At 57.6% G+C, this 23,598-nt stretch overlaps 1 protein-coding gene and 1 long non-coding RNA gene across 3 annotated transcripts; one reads left to right on the top strand and one right to left on the bottom strand.

Moving 5' to 3' along the window:
* Positions 1-1,068: 1,068 nt before the first annotated feature.
* WNT10A (Wnt family member 10A) lies at positions 1,069-18,655 on the bottom strand. Its single transcript, XM_079311385.1, has 4 exons — positions 17,944-18,655; positions 14,987-15,249; positions 6,894-7,270; positions 1,069-2,191 (listed from the first exon to the last, which is right to left on the bottom strand). Exons 1-4 carry the CDS (start codon positions 18,000-18,002, stop codon positions 1,724-1,726), a joined length of 1,167 nt encoding a protein of 388 aa, XP_079167511.1. The 5' UTR covers positions 18,003-18,655; the 3' UTR covers positions 1,069-1,723.
* On the top strand, positions 13,806-21,640 carry LOC306804592. 2 transcript variants are annotated; one of them, XR_013774940.1, is made up of 4 exons: positions 13,806-13,939; positions 15,803-15,981; positions 16,406-17,152; positions 21,076-21,640. It is a non-coding gene; the product is annotated as an uncharacterized lncRNA (long non-coding RNA). The 2 variants fall into 2 exon arrangements; XR_013774939.1 differs by having other exon boundaries at positions 15,803-17,152.
* The last annotated feature ends 1,958 nt before the right edge of the window (positions 21,641-23,598 follow it).

The following is a 23,598-nucleotide window of genomic DNA, read 5'->3' on the forward strand; positions in this document are numbered from 1 at the left end:
ATGGGAACAACATTGCTTTCATGCCTCATAGGGCAAGCCTGGGTGCCCCAAACCCCAAGCTGAGATCTTGTTCCCCGCAAAAACACCAGCCCAATGTCTCTGCTGCTGGAAGCCACTGTGGAGACCACGTGTCTTGTTGTCCCTTCTGCACAGCCACATAGGTGCCGCAAGGTCACTGAACCTCCTATATCTCCTTCCAGCACCTACAGCATTCTCTTGTCCTCACCTAGTTCCAGAAGGAAGAACCCCATCCACGTTGTCCCTCCCAGAGAGGAAAAGCCAGCCCTCCCATCCAGGGATGGTGAAGGGCAGAGCATCCATCCCAGCTGATCCAGCTCCAGCTGTGTGCGTGAGTGTTATGAAATCAGGACATGGGCCACTCCCTGCTGGACCCGGGGCGTTTGCTTCCTTCCAGCCTGGTATTTTCCTCCTTGATTTAGTTTTTTTAATTCACTTATATTTTGTTTTGTTTTGTTTTGTTTTTTGGTTTTTGGTTTTTTGGGGTTTTTTTTTTGTGTAGCCCCAAGGGGTGCACAGCCGTGGGAGGAGCAGCGAAGTTATCAGCAGGAGACAGCAGCAGCATGATTCACTGCCTGGCTCCTGCAGGCTGCTGCAGCCAGATGGGTGACCTCCCCACCATCACAGCCATCTGTGGGCCCCCATTGCCTGGCCCACTCATGCTGCCTTCCCCTTTCCCTGCTCTCCAGCCCCACCACCCCTCCCCAGGAGTGTGGGAGACTGGGGCAGCTCCCAGCCCTGGCATGAACACGGGCATGGGGGCAACAGCCAGGATTCCCATGGTATCACAGAATGTATCCAGCTGGGCAGAAGCTTCCCAGCAGTCACCTTGCAAGTGTCTGGGATGCCTGCGATGCATCCCCACCTCCTGCCAGTCTGCCAACAGCTCACAGGATGGTTATTATGGGATGGCAGCAGAGCACCAGGGACAAAGTCTCACACAAGTAGGTCAGAAGCACCGAGAGTCCCCCTCTGTCCTGTCACCCTAAAGGAATGAAGAGCCCTTGACAGCAGGAGGAGCAGGGTGCTGCATCCTGAAATACCTTGTGCTGTCTCCAATCCACTTTTATTCACAATCAGAAAATAACTTACCATATAATAACACAGACACACAGAGCACAGCCCCGGGCACCCGCCCCTCCGGCCATGATGCAACAGCCCAAGCCAGCCCAGAGGCGAGAGGTGAGCCCCAGCCCGGGGAGCTGTGCCCCTTCTCCATCCCACGGGGCGCTCCAACCCATCCTGCTCCGAGCACATGTGGTTGGAGGAACTTGTGCACAGTGCTAGTGTGTGTCCCCCCCACTTCCCTCCCACCCTGGGCTCCCTATGCCGTGCTGTCCACGACCCCGTCCCGCTCCGTGGCGCTGGGTGCCAGCGGGCAGTCCCCTCCCACGCCCACCCTCCGCCCCCCCGAGTGGTGCTGGTGTCGGCGGTCTGTACAGCGTGGCCGTGCGCTCCCGGGGCCGGGAGCCTTGGTGCTCGCGTGTGGGGCTGGGGGGGCAGCGGGCAGCCCTGCCCTTCCCAGGTGACGACAAAGTGCTGATTTTGGAGGGTGCCGAGCATGTTCTCTCCTGCTCCCTCGGAGCGGAGGGAAGCGGGTATCGCGGCTCACTTCCCCCCGGGCGCCAATCCCCGTCTCCCTCCCCTGCCGCAGGCAGGCGTGCTTGTCCCTGGCACCCTGGGGTGGGCGCCCATCGCTGCCGGGCTACTTGCAGACGCTGACCCACTCGGTGATGCGGCACTCCTCGCAGGCCACGAAGCAGCACCAGTGGAACTTGCAGTTGCAGCGCTCGCTGCGCGTCTGCCGCAGGATGTTGTGCCCGCGGCCGCAGCACAGGCTCTCACAGTTGTCCATGCCCGGGCTGGTCTTGTTGCACAGGCGCCCCTGAGTGCCCAAGGAGTCCAGGGCCGGCTCTCGCTCGCAGAAGTCGGGTGACTTCTCAAAGTAAACCAGCTCGCTGATGCCAGCCCGGCGGCGGTGCCGAGCGTGGCCCGGCTCCAGCTGCCCCGCGTTCCGGTTGTGGGGCCGGATGAGGGTGGCCCCATAGAAGCGGTCCTTGAGCAGGGACCCCACCAGGCGGAACTCAGGCGTCACCTGCCAGCATGTCTTCAGCTGGCAGCTCCCTGAGGTACCGTGGCATTTGCACTTTCTCCTCATGTTGTCCATCACCACCTGGGTGGGGAAGGAAGGACAGAGGAGTTAGCGTTAAGGAGAAGCATTTTGGGGACTGGAGAAGCCACAATGGAGCTCTGTGTGGGTTGGCACTACGGGAACATCAAGGGCTGGCATGAGTAGCCATCAAAGCTCTGGAACTGCAAAGCCAGCAAGGCTGCACCCTGTTGCTGTGCCCAGTGTAACTCATGTCCCACACCCTGTCCCTTCCCATCCTGGCAATACCAACTGGCTTTTATTTTCAGCAAGGGATTAACACCTAAAGGAGAGGGTGAGCTATTTCAGCACGGGGAGCAGAAGGAGCCTGGATCTCACCTCCCACGGCTGCTTGGCTCCAGCAGCATTGACCTGATCCTGGATCTCAATTAAAAGCCAGCATGGCTGCATGTGTGCAGCCACAATGAGAACCCCCTCAGTACAAGGGTCTCCCACACACCTCACCAGCCAGTAGCACTGCAAGTGGGGCAGGTTCAGAAGGAATGCCTTCCTCTTCCTTTCCCCACTCCATGGCCTTCATCCCATAAAGTCCCAGTTCTGGGAGCAGCTCTGTTTTTAGCTCTTGCCTGCTCTCCTTCAGCCAATCTGGCCACGGTGCCAGGAGGATGAGGTGCTGCCTCCCACCACCCCCTGAATTCCAAGCAGGGATCACATCCCTGATTTACAGTCTGTAGAGGCTGCAGTGTGGCCAGTGCTATACATCCACCCCCTTCGAGGGCCAGGGTGCATGGGCTGGGCTCTGGCTGTGGTTTGGGCTAGCCCAAAAGCACAGCTTGTGCACGGGACAGAGTGGAGCTCCTTAGACTCCGTGGGCAAGGCTGCTGAGCCCCCAGGCTGCATGCTGGGATCCCCTACATCCCCCATCCCTGCAAGGGATATGCTGTGGCCAAGCCAAGAGGAACAGCTCATGCCCATCAATCTCCAGGAACACAACATGACCATACATCCCACACAGCCTGGAAAGAGACAATTTATAATGTCTTCTGCTCTGTCCCAACAGGGATTCCCTGCTGGGTTGTGTGCCCCCATATCCATGTGCTGACACAGGCTTCAGCAAGTTCCCTTCCCATGTGGACACACAAACCCTACCAGAGTTTGGCTAGGGCTTACAGACTACCACAGGCTGATCCCCACACCCAGAGCAGTGCTCCAGGGCTTGTGGGGGGATTCCAGGGGACACCTGTCTCTGTGAAAAGTGCTATCCTGCAATGCCAGTCCTGCCCAACTACCTGACTTCATGCCTGCCCATGTTGCCTATTCCTGCCCCTTCTCTGGAAGGCACACATGCGACAGGAGTGCCTTGTTTAGGTAGGGGTGGGCAGGTTTTATTCCTTGTTTTCTTGTTTTTGAGTAAATTTCCAAGTTGCTAAGCAGTTATGGTAATGAAGGCAGGTCAGGGGAACATGCCTGGAGCTTGGGGCACATGGTGGAGAGGTCTGGGCTGGGCTGGAGTTTGGCTTTCATCCTGCTGAGAGTCCTGCTCCTGCTGGGAAGAGCCTCCACCTCATAAGTAATGAGCTACCTGGCCTCTCCACCATGTCCTGGGTGTGTCAGCCAGGAGCACCAGCTGCTCACCACTGTTCTTGTCACTATCCTTGGGAACACACTGGCACTGGGGCCCCATCCTTTCCCCCATTCCCTCCCTGCTGGCTTGGCTGGACCTGCATTCAGGGCAGTGGATGGCAGGCTCACCATTGGGATGGAGTGGGACAGTGGTGTGACAGTGGTGTGAGAGTGGTGTGGGGTTCATTTGGAGCTACAGCTGGTCACAGCACAAGCTGAAGAAGGTGTCAAGTGTCATCTCCATTACCCAAACCATTGCTCCTGAGCATCCTGAGCCCCAGCACCACAACACCCATCCATCCCTGACCAGTCATGGCCTGTTCTTTCCCTCCTGCACAGGCAGCACAAAGAGGACAGGCCCCTGACAGAGCTGGGAGATGCAAGAAGGGGCCTGAGTCTTGGCCCCATGCTTTTGTCATTCAGTTTTCCCCATGCACCCATACCCGTCCTTTCCCTGTCTCATAGACACCCAAGTTCGACACATGCCTGGACTCGCTGGTGCTTTCTTTTGCACATTCCCAGCTCCTCCCAGGCACGCTCATAAGAGCTTTATCGTAGGTCTTTGTTGTGAGGGTAATGGGTAGTTCCTGGCTTCCTTTCATCCTCTCCTGCTCTGTGATCTGGTGAGTTAGGAGGACCTGCAAAGCCTCTTTCACACTTCTGCTGTTCTTTGCTGGGAGCTTGCTGCCTCCCAGGGATGCAGAACACCAACCTCAGTCTTGAGTTGGACCAAGCAATGATTATTATCCCAGGGCTTCCCGTTCCTCAGGACCAAGGTCACTGCTGCCACTACCAGAGGATGCTACAATCCCCTGCCCAGCTCCATAGCTGGATGTAAAAGGGAAAAATCAGTGTGTTTCTGCCTGGTTTCGAACCAGGGACCTTCCGCGTGTCAGGCGAACGTGATAACCACTACACTACAGAAACCCACATCTGATAGTGCCTGGATGCCACCATCCATGGAATTGTCACTTCCCTCCAGCACTGTAGGGTCAGAGCCAGGAGACAGGCTTACCTACACGCACAGCACCCTCGGGATACACAGGAACCACAGAGAGGATGCTCAGAATCAGTGAGATGCTGGAGAGCTCTGGGTGCTGCAGCTCTTGGTGCATGGAGAGGGATGGTGCATGGAGGGCATGGCACGAGGCGTGCACGTCCACATCACTGCTCTGATAAAGAGGGTCAAGCCTCAGGACTTGGAGGGGAGGGCCACAGAGCTGCTGCAATCAGCACAGCCATTCCTTTCCTGGGAAATCCCAGGAGACTGTTCCTTATTACAGCAGGAAAATTGTTCCTAGTAGTAAGTGGGGCTTGGGTGGGTGTGGGACCCACAGCATTGCTAAGAGAGCAGGTGGGGAGTTGGAGAACCCATCCTCGTGGGGTGGCCAGGACCAGCACTGGCAATAAGCATGGCACCAACAGACACAGACCAGGCACAGCATCATCTCCTTGTTCCAATGCCTGGCATCCACAGCCATCACACATGGGCTCACATCCTCATCTCAACAAGGCTCCTGAGCTGGGCAGCCTGTCCACGCATTGCTTCCCCATCTGCACAGGTACAATTCCCTCCTTTATTCCTTTAGGCTTTCTCTGCCTCTTCTTCTAGCTTCCAGGCTTCTTTCAGCAGTCCAGATCTTGTCTCTGAGGCCACCAAGAGCTGACATTGCCAGTCCCATGCCTGCCTGCCCTCAGGGACAAGCAGACCCCAGGCATTTTCAGTGTTACTGGATCCCACAGGAAATGTTTCGTGACATCTCGCCAGAGCAAATATTCCTCTCTCACCTTCCCTACCCTCTGCAGGCTGTGAGGTTTCCCTTGGGAAATAAGGAACACAGACCACAGGTTTCTGAACGCTGCCATGAGTCCCAGAGATCCAGGGCATGGAGAGATATAGGGGAATCAGGATGAACCCTGCAGTCAGAACTGGAATTGGGGTCTTGCCCAGATTGGGCCAGAGCAGCCTGCTGAGGGTTTAGCTGCCTAACACTGAGTGAGCTTTCACCACACATAAGCAAACAAAACTAAACAAATCAAAACCTTTGGTATTCCCCAGGCATATACAGCTTGGCCGTGGTAAAGCTCAGCTCCAGCATCAGGGAAAGCTACACATTAAGGTCCTGCTCTGCAGCATCCTCACTTCACAGCTGGCTTCAAGCATACGTAAAGCAAGAGGCACATGCAAATGTCTGAGCTATCCCAAGAAGCATTCCCTATAGAATTCTGACCTTTAATTATTTATTCCTGCAGCCACTACACCTCCCTTGGCACTGCCTTGGCAGCATGTAGCTGGGGTTTTGGGGACATGTATCCTGCTGGATTCAATAGATGTGATCTCTCAGGCACCTGCTGTGAGCAAAAGCAGGCAGGGAAATGCAGCCATTCTCCCAGCCCCTCCTGCCTGCATGCTTCTTGTCTCCAATGTCAGGCTGCTTTTAAACCCCAGCTTCCAGACAGAGTGAGCTACTAATTAGTACCTTTAACAAGACCTGACATCATAAGAATGGAGGGGAGGCTGTCCTGCTTGCCTGGACAGGCTCCAGCACACTTCTAGAGATGGGGGACAAGGCTGAGGGCTGTCACCTCTGCTCCCAAAGGCACACTGTGTTTCCCAGCTGGCATAGGAGCCCACTGCCTAACTCCATCTCATTCACCTCTGCCTCCTCAGGGCACTGGCTCCTTTTCTGGAGGCAGAAACATGGCTGGATGCTGTAGGATCTGTGCTGTGTCCCCATGATGCCAGTGACCTTCTCCTCCCTGTCTTTAAATTCCTCCAACTGCAGCTGCCCAACAGCCAGATTGTGAGAGGCACAAGCCAGAACCATTGCTGTGCCACCCCAGTAGCATCACCGCAGCACAGACAGGTGACAGTGGCCTGGGACAGCATCCCTTGGCAAGGCCACAGCAGCAGTGCTCAGGGGAATTGCTCCCAGCAGGTCCTTGCAGCCCTGTCCTGCTAAGGGCATCACTGCCCTTGTTCTGGGCAAGACTGGGGAAAGGGGATGGCCTGGGGGCAATCCCAGACTCATAAATGGTTCCACAGCAGCCAGCATGAGTCCCTCACAGCCTTCCCACACGTGTCCTGGGGACCCTGTTCCCGCCACCATCTCCCCAGAGCCATCCCCAGTGCCCCACTCACCTGCCGGCCCACGCGGTTGTTGTGCAGCCGCATGCGGGAGTGGATATCCCTGTAGGTTTCCCGGGAATCGAGGAAATCCTTGGAAAACTTCTCTCCATAGTCCACATCAGGGCTGCAGCCTCCCCACTCCCAGGAGTCCTGTAGGCCAGGGGTCTCTGCTGGCATGTGCTCCATGTGCACCCCGTGCACCATGCCCTTGCCACGGTTCATGGCTTCCAGCTGCAGGCGGTGCAGCTTGCGCCGGAACGCCTCCTCATCGCCGCGGCGCTTCTGGTCACAGCCGCAGGCCTGCAGCTTGCCCAGGGCACAGGCGTTGGACACGGCGTGCACCACGCCGGCAGCTGCTATGGCATAGGCAAAGGCGCTCTCCCGGAAGCCTGCAAGGAAGAGAAAATGGGGATCAGGCTGGGTGGCACCACCCCCACGGGGGGCTGGATGAGTTCATTGTCACACGGGGGTGTAGGAATTTGGAGGTTCAGTTTAGATCCTGCTTTTTCCTGATGTAGCAGCTCACACATAGGCCATGAGTGAATCCCCACGCTCTGCTCTCCAGCCCCATCCCCACCAGGACTCGCTGCTGCCCTGAGGGCCAGCCCTGCCTTAGCTGGCCTCCAGCTTCCACCATCACCCTGCTCTCACATCACTCCAGGAGATGCCACCACAGCACTGCTCAGGCATCAGCATCATGGCTCTGATGGGAAAGGCAATCCTTCCTCCTCTCTCCACTCAGTGCTTCCTACTATACTAAATATAATGCTGGCCGAGAGATATTTCTCCTGAAGAATGGGCCACTTTTGCTTACTCACAGGGTGCAGATTAGGCAGTAAAGAGAGCAGGCTGCACTGCCTGTCCAGCCCCATTCATCTGCCCATATCCCTTCCCACCCTCAACCCTGCCAGGTCCCACAAGAAACTCTAAATGTGATACCACACTGGAAAAAATTGAGCATCCCTAGTTAGTTAGAGCATGCCGTGACCACACCGTGCACTGCCAGAGGCAGCAGATGGTTGTCGTTAAACGCTAGGGAGTGAGGACATCCACAAGTGTCATTATCTGGGGCCAGGGCAGATGGGGACAGGGACAGGTCTCACAGAAGGGGTTCCATGAGGTTCCATGTGGCTGTGAGCAGGGGATGCCTGAGAATCTCTTGGCTGAAGCCAGGTGAGGACCCTCTACTCCCTGGGAGTTTCTACTTCATTTGAAATGCAACATAATATCTTTGTTTGTGGTTCCCAGGTCAGGCAGGGAGCCTGCAGCGCCCTTTGCTTTGGTGCACAGTGACCGGCCCCAGCATGAGGCGAGGATGGAGGGAGTGCCAGATTTTATACCGTGGCGTCACATGTGAATAAATAAATAGCTGGAGTTTCCAGCCTCTCTCCCTCTGTCGGACATGAGCAGTTTGATTGGCTTTGACACAGCTGAGCAGACTACAGGTTTGGAGGTGTTTTCTTTACCAGTTCCATGCCATCAAACAGGAGTGAGCACCCCAAAGCTGTGCCAGCTCCCTGCCAGTGCCACAGAGTCAGGAGAGGTGAGAGTGCAGGCGCTGCTGCCCATCCTTGGCAGCGCTCCCCATCGCGCACGTCTCCTCCGCGCTTCGCTGCCGCCCGCTGAGCAAACGCTATGATCTTATTAAAGGAAAATGAAATGCAGCCCGGAAACCTGCATTTAAAGTCGTGCTGCTCTTTTGTGTGTTAATCTGACACTGGTGCATTTAAAAAATTAACGAGGCGCTGCTTAAAAGCCAGTAGGAGCCTCTCCCAGCTTCCCCTTGGTGTGGGACAAGCTTGCTCTCAGCCTGCCTCTTTCCATGCACAAGTTGAACAACATTTTTCAGCGGGCAGGTAATGGGGCTGCTGGTGCGTACACTGTGCCGTGCAGCCTCCCCAGGGAGAGTGCTGGCAGGCAGTGCCTGCAACACACCCACAGCGCTGCTGGAGCATGAAGGCCCACATCTGGGGAACTTCAGTCCTCAGGGGAGCAATGGAGGATGGAGAACCAGCACAGAAAGGTCTCCTGGGTTCCCAAATCCTCCCTATGGCAGTTCTCTGATCCCACCATCTGGGCCAGCTTCAGCCCTTCATATGCCAAACCTGGGCACAGCCCAATTCGTCACTCCCACTCTGCTGGGCATCACCAGCTCCTCGCACAGCCAGCGCCTGGGGACAGGGGCAGTAAACCCTTCATCCAGCACAACACCCTTCTCTCAGCCCTGCCTCTTTTCTTGCACATTTCTCCAGCCTAAAAAATAATTTCCGGTGTGGCATCTCCTTAAAATCCCTTCTGGAGCCCAGACACAAGCTCTACCCCACCCAGTCTGTCTAGCAAGCCTGCGTCCTTACAGGTAAAGAGGTCAGGTTGATTGGGCACCCTCCATGGCTGGAAAACCCATGGGTTAAAGCCATAGCCCTCCTTCTTCCTCCAGTGCTCTCCAAGTACATGTGAACTGATGGATGAGGTATGGGTCCTTGTCCCTGGAGCTGCCATTCCCCAGGCTGTGAGCAGGGGACAGACTGGTCCCCAGGACATTGACATCACAGCATTCAGGAAGTCTTGTTCCCATCTCATCATGGTCCTTTTCCTGCTCAATGTCACTCTGCCTGGCCCCACCGTTCTTCCCTGCCTTTTTCCCTTCTTCCCTCACCTGCTCTCATGGGGAGCTCTGAGAAAAGGGGAGGAGAGGGTCAGGGCAGTGCTGGGATCACAGCAGCTATGCCAGCATGGTTCTGCTTGGAGGTCCAGTTTACATTTCTTGCTCTACCCCAGCCAAACCAGAGACAGAGGACTGAAGCAAAGCAATGGGCAGCATGTCTGCAACAACCACCTGCTTCCTAGGCTCAGCAAGAGTGGAAGCTTCCAGGAACTGCAGCCAGAAGTGGCATGTGGTGGCCAGCCCTGAGCCCTTTGGAGGGAGGCTCTCCAGCTACCCCAACCACCTAAGACCTCAGCAGTTATTTTTGAATCACCATATCCCTCCAGAGACCACAGAAGAGGTGTAGCTGTGGGAGGTACAAGAAGTATTGCACCCTGCAGGGAAGAGGGAATGGAGGACACAATCCTGACATCACCACCGGCATCCAGCCTGTTGTGTACTCAAACACCATGCTAAGCAAGGAGGACAGGTTTGAAATCACTTCCCCAGGTCCAATCCCAAAGCAGCTTTTTTAGGAGGGGAAGTTTTCCCTATTAACATGTGCCTATGAGATGGGGGGTCATTTATCAAGACCCCAAGTCTCAGCAGCACTGGCTTCACCATGGACACAGCAGTTCCTCCATCTTTCAAGCAGATGTGAGACGAAGGCTACAGGGCTGGCTCAGGCACAGCTCTGGGCTCTACAGTCAGTAAACCAGGGAGAATTGGAGTCATGTCCTTCCTCCCACAGCTCACCATCACATCCAGGCAGCAACTCTCTCCCAGCACCCATCACTGCAATGCCTGGGTGGCACTGAGGGAGCCAGGGACAGCCTCATGTACACTCACCCTAGGGTACCCCAGGGATGCTCAGCTGCCCCTTTCATGGCAATACCCCCCAGAAGTGGGATGTAGCTGCCAGGAGCTGTGGGCACATTGCCCCAGCCCTGATATAAGGCAGAGGAGAACTTCTCCCACCACCTCTTGCGAGGCCTGCCGAGGCGGCCAGTCCCAACACGCTGCCTCTCCCCCAGCCCCGCTCCCTCCCCTCCCCTCCCCTCTCCCTAATTAAACTGCAGGTGAACCTGCCAGGGTCTGGCCCAGCACCAGGCACTAAATGCCTCCCTGCAGATCCCAACTTGCCTCCCTGCACCTTCTTGAGCGTGCCAGGGACAGCCCGCAGCCTTCGCTGCCTGTCCGCCCACGGCGCTGTGAGCGAGCAGCCCTTGCTGCCGTGCAGGCTGCAGAGCCCAGCCCAGCCCGGCCAGGAGCCCTGCCTGCCCCAGGGTCTCACTTGCACCCTCACTGGGGAGAAGGTCCAGGCAATGGGGGAGCCCACAGGAGTGAAGCCAAGCATCCACAGCACCCGCATGTGCTCCGGGCCAGGTGGGCAAAGCCCTTGGTTTGCCTGGGGGTGCACAAAACCCTGCCAGCAGCCCAGCTGCAGGTGCGCCAGGCCAGCACTGCGGTCTGCGGGCACCAGAGCTTGGCTGGGGCTCTGCAGAGCTGGGTGCCGGGGTCCTGAGTTTGGCAGCATCTCCCTGGATAGCTGGAACAGCACCTGCCTCCCTCAGCACACAGCAAAGCTTCCCCAAGCTCTGCTTCACAGCTGGCTGGGCCCCAGCACCTGGTGTTTCCATCCTTGCAGGGAGTTCCCCACTCCCTGCTAGTAGGAATCAAGATCTGGCCATGGTCATGCAGACCCCTTGTTACCAGTGAGCTCTTATAAGGTGGGCACAGGGCATGGAAGCATCATCCCTCTCTCCAAAGGCTGCAGGAACCAAGAGATACTGCACCCCAGAGTCACATCCCCTCCAGCTATGAGCCTTTCAAGGCCTGCAAGGACATCCAGCACCTCCATGGGGCGTTCTAATTTTTTCAGAGCTCCATGAAGATGGGGTTGGGGTTTGGATAAGCAAAGGGGAATAGTTAGTCTCATAGCACACCTCAAACAGCCCCTGCCCAGCAGTCAGACAGTCCCAGCCCTGATGGCACTGTACCCACCCATGGGTGCACACATACTGGACAGGGACCAAGACTCAGTGACCCACCACCATCTGCAGCTTGGCTTTTGTCAGAGAACCAGGCACAGGTCAGCCCAGTCAAGCCACACAGGGCCTGGCAGCCCACAGATGCTGTGGTGGGACAATATACCAGGACAACAGGCCATGCTTTCCAGTGAGATGGACACAATCATGCTGCTCACCCTTGGAGCAGGAGCAGGGGTTCCTATTTCCACTGCTGGTGTAGATGCAGCCAAGAGAGGATGCCTCTGTCAGCCAGGTAAGCACATGGAGGGAGAAGGAGGTACAGTAGAGAAGGATGGAACCAGGGCCACCACTGGAGAGTCCTGGCAGAAGTGACAATGCCAGAGAATGGGCAGGAAGGTGATGAATACATAGGCAGCCAGCTGGAGAGCCAGGAAAGACTGGAGGAGAATTTGCAATAGCACTGTTGAGCCTGGCTATGGAGGGCACATGGGCCAAGGAGGACGGGGGATGCAGCAAGAAAAGACCAGACCTGAAAGACCCACAGACCATGGTGGTGTCTCAATAGAAAACTCAATAGTGGCTCTGTGAGAGCAGGGATGGTAAACTCCTGGGCACCTCCCATGCCCTCCACTAACTTGTTGTTGTGCCTCATAGCCACTGTTTTCTGTGGCCCAGGATGGCAGTATCTCCCAGGTCTGTGCTCTGCCCAGGGTGCTGTCAGCATCTCTGTCTCCAGCTATGCTGCTCTGGAGCCACCCCAGACACCCAGCCCTGTCCGATTTGAAGCCTCTCCTTCCTGTCTCCCCAGGACTTGCACTCAAACTTCTGGGATTAGCTCAGCAGGATGAGGAGATGGGCACCTCTTTGCCATTGTCCTCTTCTCTGTCCCCAGGGATGAGGCCCCTGGCTCCACTGAGTGCCTGGATGCTGGGCAGAGTGTGGGACAGGCACCATGGGACAGCTTGGAATAGTATTGCATCCTGTCTGGCTCATGGAGAAGATGTGAGAGATGCAGGAGGACAGGACAGAGTTGGGGAGCGGAGCCAAGCGGGGAGAGCAGGAGGGAGAAGCCAGCTACAAATAATTTAAAGTGAGATTCACGCACGGCTGAGCTGATGGCAGAAGAAGTGGGAAAAGGAATGAAAGATTAAAGGGGTCTGTCACTTCGGGTTACAAACAATGATCCTACAAGCACGTTGCATTCCCAGGCACAGCAAGGATGGGGCAGGGTGCAGAGCAGAGACCTGGTCCCTGGAGGTCAGATGCATTAAAGTCTGCAGCATGGAGCCTGCACCCCTCACTTCTACCACTCGCCTCTCCTCCAGCATCCTCTCTCTGAGATGCATCCCCTCTCTGATGGCTGTGCCTGTAACAGATGGAAGGCAAAGCCCAGAGCTCCAGCACTGTTATTGAGGGACTTGAGTGGGTTCAAAGTGGGCCAGGGCTCCAGCTTCAAGGCTTGTTCCATGCCAGAACAGCTCCAAGCAACTACATGAGCTAGCTTGGGTGCTTGGAGCTCATCCTGCAACCTCTGCTGCCAAAACAGGAGCGTGATGAGATGCCTGCCTGCTCTGATGCTCCAGCCCTACCTTCATCCTGCCCTGCTGCTGGCTGTTGTGTCTCCATTCCAGAGAATGGGATCCCACCAATGCTGAGAGCCTGGGCTGAGCCATATCCAATAGCTCAAGACAGGGGCAGAAGTCCAGGGTCTGTGGGAGTCCCCACATCCATCTTTCACAGCCCTGACAGCAGGAAGGGCTGCAGGAGCATCTGAGACAGAAATGAGGCGCAAGTCACTGGGGCCACCAGCATACAGGCTGAGGTAGGGATGCAAACCAATGCTCTCTGCTGCTTCTCACCCAGCCCGGTGGGACCTGGAGCAAAGGAGCTTGTCTGGGTGTGTGAGCAACTTGAGCCAGCAAGTCAATGTCTCCTGCCGCCCGAGGAGACTAGAAGTGAACTGCATTCCTCAGGACCTGGAAATACCTCGATGCTTATCAGGGCTGACAGTCCCCACCCTTCCTGCCAGGCCCTAACCTGGGCATTGCTCACAGAGGGAAAACACTCTCCAGGCACTAAGGTCCTGAGAGGGACCAGGGCTGCTCCATGGCAGGACCACAGCTCTGATGCCACACATGCTCTGAGGTAGCATTCCATCCAGTGAGGCTGTCCAGGCTGCCCTGGACATGAGGGATCTTCAGACACCAAAACACTTCTGTAATCCCCTCTCTGGCCTAGTCCCCACTTGCTACAGCTGTCTAGGGGCTCCTGCCACCACATCCACTCAAGCTGCCAACCTCTCCTCTTTGAGAGTCTCCTCATAATCCCAGGGAAAGAAGATGTAGGATGTGAAAGGATGTTTGAAGAAGAGTGAATGGTTGCAACTCTTTGCTGGGCATCAGGCTGAGAGGCTCACAAAGCAGGTATGTGAGCAGTTCCTTAGGTAGTTTTCACCTTTCTTGGGAGCTGGAGGAGTGGTATGTGTGATGGGCACCTGGCCTGCCCTCAGCACCCTCACTGCCCGCCACTGGCACCATATTGCCCTTCCTGACCATCATCTGCAGCAATGGGCACTTAGAAATATGCTGAGGCACAGACTTCAAGAAAGGGTACTCAGGTGAAAACATACATTCAAGTTCTCTAGCAGATCCCATCAGGTCACAACCCTAATCTGCACCATGCAGGCCAGCCCCTGTGCACCCCCAGAGTCTGCTCCTGAGGGAGAGTATCAATCAGGGAGGCTCTGATACAGGCAGAGCTAGACATGACTGTGAGGGAGATGAGATCCTTGGCAGAATGTGGAGAGCAAGGAGAGTTCTCTCAGCAGCACACCTGGGGGCTCTGTGGGCAGGTGAGTTCCCAGGACAGCCTGTATCCCTGTTCCCTCTGACATCATGCTTTAGGGAACCACAAAACAGCCTTTAGCTCTCTGCACTGGCAAGCCAACACAAGGGCAGAACATCAGGGTGATGGGTTCAGACCTATGTCCCACTAGTTAGGGGCATTTCATCTCACCACAACACACTAAAACACCATCCCCACAGCAGGACTGACCCAAGATGTTCAACTGTATTCACCAAAACCAATCCCAGAGCATGGCATCCACGTTCAGAACCACCTGCACACCCATGGCACTGCTCCAAACAGCCTACACCACACAGGGAGAAGATGCCAGAAAGCACGAGGGCCTGGAAAGAGCCTTAGGAGCAGCTGGAATTGGTCAGGGAGGAGCAGATCAGGACAAGAGCCAGTGCAGGTACAAAGGTGTATGGAGCAGCTTTGCTATAGTGCAGTGCTCCTTCATCCAGCACAGTGTAACACTTCTCTGCCTTCATCCATGAGGATGCTGAAGAGCTCACCTCATCCCCTGGGCCAGGGAACAGCTGTGCAGGGGCCCAGGGGGAACCCATGAGGGCTCCAGAGAGCAGATGCTGGGCAGTGGGACAGGCGGGGAACCACCCAACCCTTACCTCTGCTGAAGATGATGCTCTCGTACGGAATCTTGTTCTTGGTCTCGAGGCTGGAGCAATTCCAGCGCTGGTCCCGGAACTGGTGCTGGCACTCATGGATGGCAATCTGGATGCCCTGGATGGCCGAGGCGGTGACGTCAGGGTGGCGCACGCACACCTCCAGCTGCCGCCGCGTCAGCCCCGGCAGCGTCAGGCACACCGTGTTGGCGTTCAGCACCGGCTCTGACGGCAGCTTCAGGCCCAGGATCTCATTGGAGCAGGAGCTGGGAGGGAAAAGGACACCCTTGAGCTCAGAGCAAGCAATGGGTCAACCACTTGGTTTTCCGTTTGGGGAAGGGGAAAAGTCTGGGAGGGACACACACAGGGAAGGGAGATGCTCCTCAATCCACACTCTGCCCATCGTCTACAGAGAAGGCTGGAAAAACCCTGTGCTCAACAGCAGCTTATCCAGGCAGAGAAAACCAGCAGCACCGGAGCTGCAGTCCCCTCCAACAACATAGGTGCAGTACAGACACTGGCAGAAGTCAAATCTGTCCATCCTGCCTCTGGAGCCCAGCATTTCCCAGGACTGCACTTTCTCTGTGTGCTCCCCCAGGGATCTCCCACACTGGCCATGCACTGCAGACTCTCAGCACACATTGCCCCAACTCCCCTTCCACAGAAAGCATGGGTTTAATGTGGGATAATTGAGAGACCTTGGAGCAGGAGGACCATTCCAGGTCTGGCTCCATCTCTGCTGCTGGCTGATCCCCTCCTTGCACCTCCTGTATCTCCTCAGCACTGCTGGGCCTTGAAAGGGAGTGATTTTCTTTTCAGCTCAGGTGTGAAATATGGAGCCAAGCACAGTGCCAACTATCCTCAAGCTAACAGCAACCATCCCAAGTCCACTGTCACATCCTAGTCCCACTGAACCAGATGCCTGTGGCCACAGAAGCACAGAGAGCAGCAAATGGATGGGTGCAAGGAGAGGCACGTGGTCCATGGCAGGGGTACAGGTACTTACACAAATAGAGATGCTGCCTGGAGAAATGGGGAAATAGAAGGAGTGTGTGGTGGGATGTGGGGTGTGGGGAGACAAAGCATGTCCAGAAAGAGATGCCTGGAGCTAATACACAAATACACACAACAGACAAATCTGGAGAAGGAGACGGAAGTGTTTGCCCAACTCCAGGGAATGGCTTGAAGGACTCTGGGATAAACAGTGTCAAGCAAGCAGCAGACAGTGGGATACCCAGCAGTATCTAGCATCTTGTAGTATGGCCCACTAGGAGCTCAGCACCACCCCACTGCTTGTTCAGGAGAGCTTGGTCAGTGTTGGGAGGTGTCCCCAGGAAGGTCTCTCCCTGTTCCCTGGGACAGGCAAGAGCTGAGTCCCTGGGAGAAACAAGGAGCTCAAAGCCCTTTGAACTCTGATTACAGAAACAAGACTTGGAGGAGGATGCTGGAGGAAGGACTGCAGCTGCCAGGTCTTGGGCAGAAGGGTTACCCTCCCTCTGTTCCCTCAAACCCTGCAAGCCTGGTGCAGGAACATGGACAGAAGCAGCTGTCAGGGGATGAATTCCCCAGCTCATCACTCAGCTCTGACTCTGCCCAGATCTGGAGGGAGGGTTCAGCCCCAGCGTCTCTGTTGAATTATAGCTTGCTCAGGGGAGAGGGAGAACTGTCAGGATCAGGCTGCTGCTTTTTCCAGGTTGCCAAGGGTGTTTACACCCACCCCACCACTTTCACAGGTAGTATATGAATATGCCCCAGTGCAAATCCACAGTGACTCCAATAGGGAGAGTCGAGGTGGAGCAGAGAAGACAGACAAAGGGAGTGCATCCCTCCAAAACCCCTACACAGGAGGGGAAATCTTCCTGGCTTTCTGCACTCATTCCCACTGTCAAGCAAGCCCTGGCTGACAAAAGATGCAGAGCAGGACACAGCTACCACCATCCCCAATGCCAGGAGCTCCTGCCCCAACCACTGCAACGACTTTCATTCCCTGCTGTGTCCTGAGCCTGACACAGCGTCTGCCATCTTCTCCCAGGGCATCCCGGGATGGGGGCGATGTTACGGTCTTTCTCCCGATTGCACTGCAGGGAAACTGAGGCAGGAGCTCCGGAGAGTAGAGGGAAGGTCCTTCTGCCTCTTGCTCCACCCAGGGCTCAGGAGAGCCAGGGACCGGTAAGACGCTGTCACTGTCACACTTCTTAGGAGGATAGAGCGCTCCCCCCAGCTCTCTTCCCCCTTTAAATCTGGATTTAAACTTGATTTCACGGTGACAGGCCCCCAGGTCACAGGCTGCAGCGGCTGCTGCTTTAATTAATACAAGTCCCAACGTTAACAAATTATATTTAAAGGGGCTGGAGGGAGGGGGAAGGGCGGGGGGACCCCCCCCACTCATACCAGCACCAGAATTAACCCCTGGCTGCCTGCAGCGCACAAGTTTGGGAGCGGGCAGAGGGAAGGCGAAGACGTACAGGGATGGTGAAATTGGGGGTTCGCTTTCTGGAAAGCAGGTGGCCCCCTCTTACCCCTCTAGCATTTAGGACGGGCGGAGCCAGGGAGGGGACCCAGGGCGATCCAGTAGGCACCGACCCCCACGACTTCCCAGTGACATCCCAGACGGCATTCCCCCGTCCTCCGCGGGCGAGCGGGGAAACTGAGGCAGTCGGGGCGTGCGCTGGAGCGTCTCCGGCCGGGAAGGAGGGGGACAGCCTCCTGGAGCGGGAGAAGCTGCGCATCTCGCCAACGTTCCGTCGGGACGAGGGAAGGCGGAGGGGGCAGCAGCCCTGACAGCCCCTGGAACGGGGGGCCGCAACCGTGCCGGGCCAGGCTGGGGCGGCGGGACCCCCCAGAAGCCCCCGGGCAGACCGCCCCCGGTGCGGGGCTGGGCGCGGCGGATCCCCGGCGCCCTCCCCGCGGGGCCGGGGCTCTCAGCGGCGGGGCTGGGGATGGAGGGGTGCAGCTCCTACCTGGGTACCCAGAGGCTGAGCAGCAGCGAGCAGAGTCCGTGGGCCAGGGCCGGGCGCATCTTCGCTGGGGCAGCGGCTGTGCGGGCTGCGGGCGGGCGGGCGCCTTTGGGGCAGGGGCGGCGGGGCTCGGCGCTGCTCTCTGCCCGCTTTGTTTGTTGTGGGTTGTTTGCTTGTTTGTGTTTTCCCCTCTCCTCCCTCTCACTGGCTCCCTGCGCGCCGGGGCTCGGCTCGCCGGGGCGGCTCTGCCATCCTCCCGGGATGCCCCCCCCGCCTCCCGCCGCCCCGGCGCCCTCCGAGCCCGGCGAGGGCTGCGCGCCCCCCGCCCTGCCCGCCGCCGCCCCGCCGCGCGCAGCCCCCCGGCTCAGCCCCCCATGGCGGGACGTGCCGGGGGGCCGGGGGGGCGCTCGGCCCGCGGGGTGCGCTCCCCCGCCGCTCCCCAGGGCGCCCCGGGGCTCCGGGGCCGCGGCGGGCGTGGGCAGGGCTCGCCGGGCGAGCGGCTCCGCGGCTCCCGCGGGGCCCGCAGGCACATGGGGAGCCGCGGCCCCCCCGCCGCCCTCCGCCGCCGGTGTCGCCGGGCCTCCGGCGGAGCGAGAGCGGTCGCGGCCGGAGCGCCCCGGGAGCGCGGGGCGCGGAGCGGCGGCGGCAGCGGCTCTGCCTGGGATCGCGCTGCGCCGAGCATTACTCAGCGCCCGGAGCCCGAGTCCCGACACGTCCAGACAGGAGCCCGCGGGGGAAGGACGGGGCAGAGGGTGGCAGCGGGGCGGGGAGCCGGCGTGTCGCACGCAGCCTGCCGGGGAGGGAGCGGGCGGCGGGGGGGGAGCGGGCACGGGCGGCTGGAGAGCGGGCGCGGGGCTGGGGGAGAGGGCAGCGTGGGGTGGGCACGGCGTGGGTGAGTGGGCACGGTGTGTGGGGTGAGCGCGCACCGCGCGGAGAAGTGTGTGTGGTGGGAATGCTCAGCGCGGAGGAGTGTGCGCAGGGTGCGGGGTAAGTGTTCGTGCTGTGGGGCGAGCGTGTGCGGCGTGGGCCTGGAGCGCGGGGAGAGCTGAGTGTGCGTGGGCATGTGTGCACGGTGTGGGACCGTGCGTGGGGTGCGAGGTGAGTGTGCGTGCGGTGGGACCATATTCGTGAGGACCTGGGGGACCGCACGCTTCTGGGAGGAGTGTGCTCAGGGCATGGGGGAAAGGTGCTGTGGGCGTGGGGTTTAGCGGTGTGCACAGGGAAGCGGAGTGTGCACAGAGCATGGGTGAATGTGCACGGCGTGGGATAAGCATACACCAGGTGTGGAGTGAATGTGCTCAGCGTGAGAGTGCACCAGGTGTGGGTGAGGGCGCAGGGTGTGGGGTGATTGTGCATGGCTTGGTTGAGTGTGTGTGAGGCACGAGTGAGTGTGCACAGCATGCACAGTAGAGGGGACACTTGTACCCCAGCACAGTGAGAAAGCAGTGTACGGGTGAGTGCGCATGGCAGGGATGAGGGTGCATGGGGTGTGATGTGTGTGTGGTGTGGGTTAACTGCATGGGGCATGGGGGATGTGAGCAGGGACTAGGTATGGCATAAGAGTGCATGGTATGGGGTGAGTGTGCATGGAGTACAGAGAAAGTGCAAGTGGTGAGGGTGGCATGTGTGAAGTGTGGAGGGTATGACTGTTCTCCATCCCAATGCCTGTGTGCACAGGGTGTGAGGAGTGTAAGACAAATGTGTGCAGTGTGGTCAAGTGTGGACAGTGTGGATTGAATGGATTGAGGCATAGGGTGAATAGGCAGTGTATGGGAAAGGGTAAGTGTTAATGGGGATGGAGTGAGTGCATGGTGTGGGGTGTGTGGGCAGTGATTGTACCAGCAGACAGGGAATATATGGGGCATGGAGTGATTGAAGACAGGGAGAGGGTTGTACATAGCATGGAGGAGGAGTGGGGGTGAGTATCCCCGTGGTGTGGGGTGTGCAGGGGATGCTGGAAGTTCATAGAGGTATCAGGGTGTGCACATGGGGACTGGGGGTGCTTGCAGGAAGGCATTCCTGGTGGTGTGCAGCGTGTGGGTGCCTGTCAGTGTGCACAGGGGTATGAGCATGAGTGGCACGTGCTGGGGTTGTGACTCCTGGTGTGTGGGCATGAAGAATTGCCATGTACATCCCATGTGTCATCCCTGTTTTGCGTTCCCCCAGCCCAATGCCAGGAGAGCAGTGCTGCACTGCCAGTGCCTATGGAGAAGCTGTGGATGTGCTTCTGCCTTCCCTCAACAGGGTCACCAAGCACTCACAGCCTCAGCCCACAGTTCCCTCTTGTTGGGCACCCAATTTTATCCACCTTCTTGGCACCATCAGTTTAGTTCTTGGGCACCCCTTACCTTCACAGAGTCCAATGGGCAGGGTATCTTTCATCCGGGAACTGTGCAGTGGCCTTGCAGATTATCCCTGTGTCTCCCTGCTGCTTCCTTGGGGACAGGAGGGTAGCCCCGGAAAAGCTCAGGCTCATTAAGCTCTCAGCAAACATGATCTGGCCCAACGCAGCCTCTTCCCAGTTGTGGGAATGTTTGGTATCCCCTCAGTTTGGGTGCCCACTCTAGGGCTAGGGCACATGGGGGATGGCAGGCAGTATCCTTGCAGGCTCCCATTATCCCCAGACATCACAGCCCACCCCAGGCTGGTGTTTGTGCCACAAACAGCTGCCCAGCAGCTGGAAAAACACCCTCTGCCAGGCAGGCACTCTGTATCTCTCCACCTGCACAGCAGCACTGACAGGGGCTACCTCTTCTGCTTGTGTGATGGTTCCTGTTCGCACTAGAGAGGAAAATGTGCTTCCTTTGGAAATGAGTTTCAGTCTGGGGATGAGTCCTGAGTCCTAAGACTGTGCTGGCTCCCCTTGAGTGCAGGGGTATGGTATCACCCCTGAGGTTCCTTTTGTAGTCCTGAGGTTGCTGGCTGTTCTCCTGTCCCCAGCTCTGCTCCTGGTGGGCTTAGCCTGTGTGCAGGTGTGGACACTGGTACAGAGCCAGCATCTACCCTCCAGCTTCCTTACCCACACGGTTTAGCAAGAGGCAAGGGTGCAGAACCTTCTATCCCTCAGGCAAGGACCTGAGAATACAGAGAGGTTCCTGGCACAGCATCACCTGGCACTCATCACTTCCTCCATAGCTGCTGCCCTCCTGGATCCCCCAGTACCCAGCAAGTGATGTGCAGTGTCCTACAGGAGTTTGGGAATGGTGTCAGAACACCCTTTAGGCACCTGCCACCGAAGGAGGCAGAGATGCACACTGGTGATGAAAGCTGTGGTGTCAGGGCTGGGCAGAGCACACCAGCAGACATGACACACATTGGTCCCTGACATAGAAGCCATTGCTCCCACCCTCTCCACTTCCTCTCACACAAGAGCTCGCTCCTGTCCTGAGATTCCCCTTTACATCCTGGAACAGACTGTCTGAACCTCCACTTAGCAGGCAGGGGCAGAGGAACAGCCTCCAGTTTCAGGCAGCTTCCTGTCTCAGGTGTCCTCAGCAGGTCCTCAGCACCCCTTTCTCGGGCCACCCCAGAGATAACACCCAGGCATGTGCTGCCCTCGGCCTGGACCCACCAGAGATTCTCTGGTTAAAGCAGGACACCTTCCCACCAGAAGCTTCTGCACTGTGAGAAGGGACCCTTGCTTCCAGGCTTCAGGAGCACAGATGTCTGCATGTTCATTAGGATCCTGTGCAAAAAATAAATGCCAAGGAAAATCTGAAGAGGAACGCTTTCATCCTTTTATAATCACTTTCAGGAGCAGGTGTCTCATTCACACGCTCCTGCTGACTTGGGGAGCTGCTGTGTCCCACAGCCTCGGTGCTCACAGCAGGGGAAGGCAGGGGGGACCTGTTTCCTCATGTCCCAGCGATGTCCTGGAGCTGAAGAGGAGCCAGGTGAGCCTTTTGCTCCAGCCTTTCTTCTGCATCACACCAGCAAAGCCCTTAAGCACAAGTAAGCACCTGTTGTGGCCTGGGGATCTGGGGGACTAAGAACAGGACCTGGCCCCTCTGAGCAGGGATGGGTGTAGGCAGGTGTGCGAGGCTGATGGAGGGTGCTTTGGTCCTGATGGGACCATCAAAGCTCAGGGCAGAAAGCTGAGATTTCTGAGAGCACTGCATCTGTTCTTGTCATTACTATAGGCCCCCAGTTGGGTATGCAGCAGTGGGTCGTGGGACCTGTCACCTCCAGGCTTCTGTCCCATCTCCAGCACTGTTCAGCAGCCCCACACTCTGCAGAGACCAGGAAGGGATGTAGATGCTGTCAGAGCTGGAATGAAGGTGGTTGCTCCCCAGTGGGAATACCCCTTGGAGCTCCCCTGCCCAGGCCAAAGCACTCAAGCAGGTCCCTTCTTTCAGCAGGTTACATGATGCCCCAGGATGTGCTTTGTGCAGGGGACTGGGGAAGCATCTCACCATTCTCTCCATCCCCTCCATCCTTCTGTCTCTCTGTCTCTCCATCCCTTTTGCCATCCCTCCATCTCTTACACTGCACATCCTCCTGCCCAGCCCTCAGGCTGCCTGCACTTTGCCTGCTCTGTTCCCCTTCCATTGTGCAGGAGCAGGTCCTGCCAGCACCCCACACCACAGGCTCCACACCCCTGGGAGAATGGGGCTGGCTCTCCTGTGGTCATCTCCATCAGAACTCCTTTCCAGCACCTCAGCACTCAGCCCATAACTTGCTGGCTCTGTTCCCCCCTTTCCTCCTGGCATATGCCTTCCTCTAGCCCCTTCTGCCCTGTGGTAAGCAGCTTCCAAGGCCCGTGTCCTGGACATCATGCAGCTTTTCTGAGGTTCTGTGATGTCCAGGGATGACCCACTAGAAATCCATGGCATGAAAATGAGGGGCTTGAGATCTCTGTGCGTATTGTGCTGCTCCCACTTGTTCTTACAGGCTGGCTGTGGGCCCACAGATGTGACCAGAAGGCAGCACAGGGAGGCAACAGCCTGCTCTGGACAAGCACAATTCTGGCCATGCTGCCACCTTGGAGGGGATGATAGCCTCTGGGACCACCAGGGCCAGCCAGTCTGTGTGTGCAGGTGTGAGGATACAGCTCTGATAACACAGGGTGGGGCTGAAGGGGTGCAGGGGGAAGCTCTGGGGAATCTTAAAGTGAGGGGAAGCTTGGATGAGGAGAAGGAGGAGGAAGGAGAGGATTGCTGGGAGCCCATGCAACCATGCATTTACCCAGCTTCTGACATCCTGAAGCACAGGTCTCCTCACTCCCCTGCCCGGCAGCAGCCGTGGGACTGGAGCGACAGCTGCGTGAGTCAGGGCTGGGTGTGGGGTCAGGGTGACCGTGCCTTCTGTGGCAGCATTACTCACCATGCCAAACTTCCCCAGCCCAGCAGCACTGGAGCCCCCAGCATCAATGCCTCCCTGCTGGCTCACACCCCACAGGCTGCCCGAGTCTGCTGGATGTGACTCAGGAGCAGGCGCATGGCCGCTGGTCTGGCCCGGCCAGTCCTCCCGGCTGCCGGGGGCGGGGGCGCTGCAGAGCCCGGGGCAGTGGGCAGTGCCAGCACTGCACTCAGCCACTCTGCCTCCCGTCAGGGTGGAAAGGCAGGACCTGGCCATCCCTGGGAGCATCCTTGCAGTGAGGCACATTTTCCCTCCCCATCTTCCTCCCAGCTCCTGGCAGAGGGTGTCTGGGTCACAGCA

This window comes from Erithacus rubecula (genome assembly GCF_903797595.1).
Source record: "Erithacus rubecula genome assembly, chromosome: 8".
NCBI lineage: Eukaryota > Metazoa > Chordata > Aves > Passeriformes > Muscicapidae > Erithacus > Erithacus rubecula.

Bases quoted from the DNA above. Each gene is read 5' to 3' on its own strand.
- WNT10A (XM_079311385.1), bottom strand. From the start codon at position 18,002: ATGCGCCCGGCCCTGGCCCACGGACTCTGCTCGCTGCTGCTCAGCCTC. The intron at 15,250-17,943 runs GTAGGAGCTGCA...TTTCCCTCCCAG, and splicing joins CTCAGCCTCTGGGTACCCAG to CTCCTGCTCCAATGAGATCC. The intron at 2,192-6,893 runs GTGAGTGGGGCA...TTCCCCACCCAG, and splicing joins ACAACCGCGTGGGCCGGCAG to GTGGTGATGGACAACATGAG.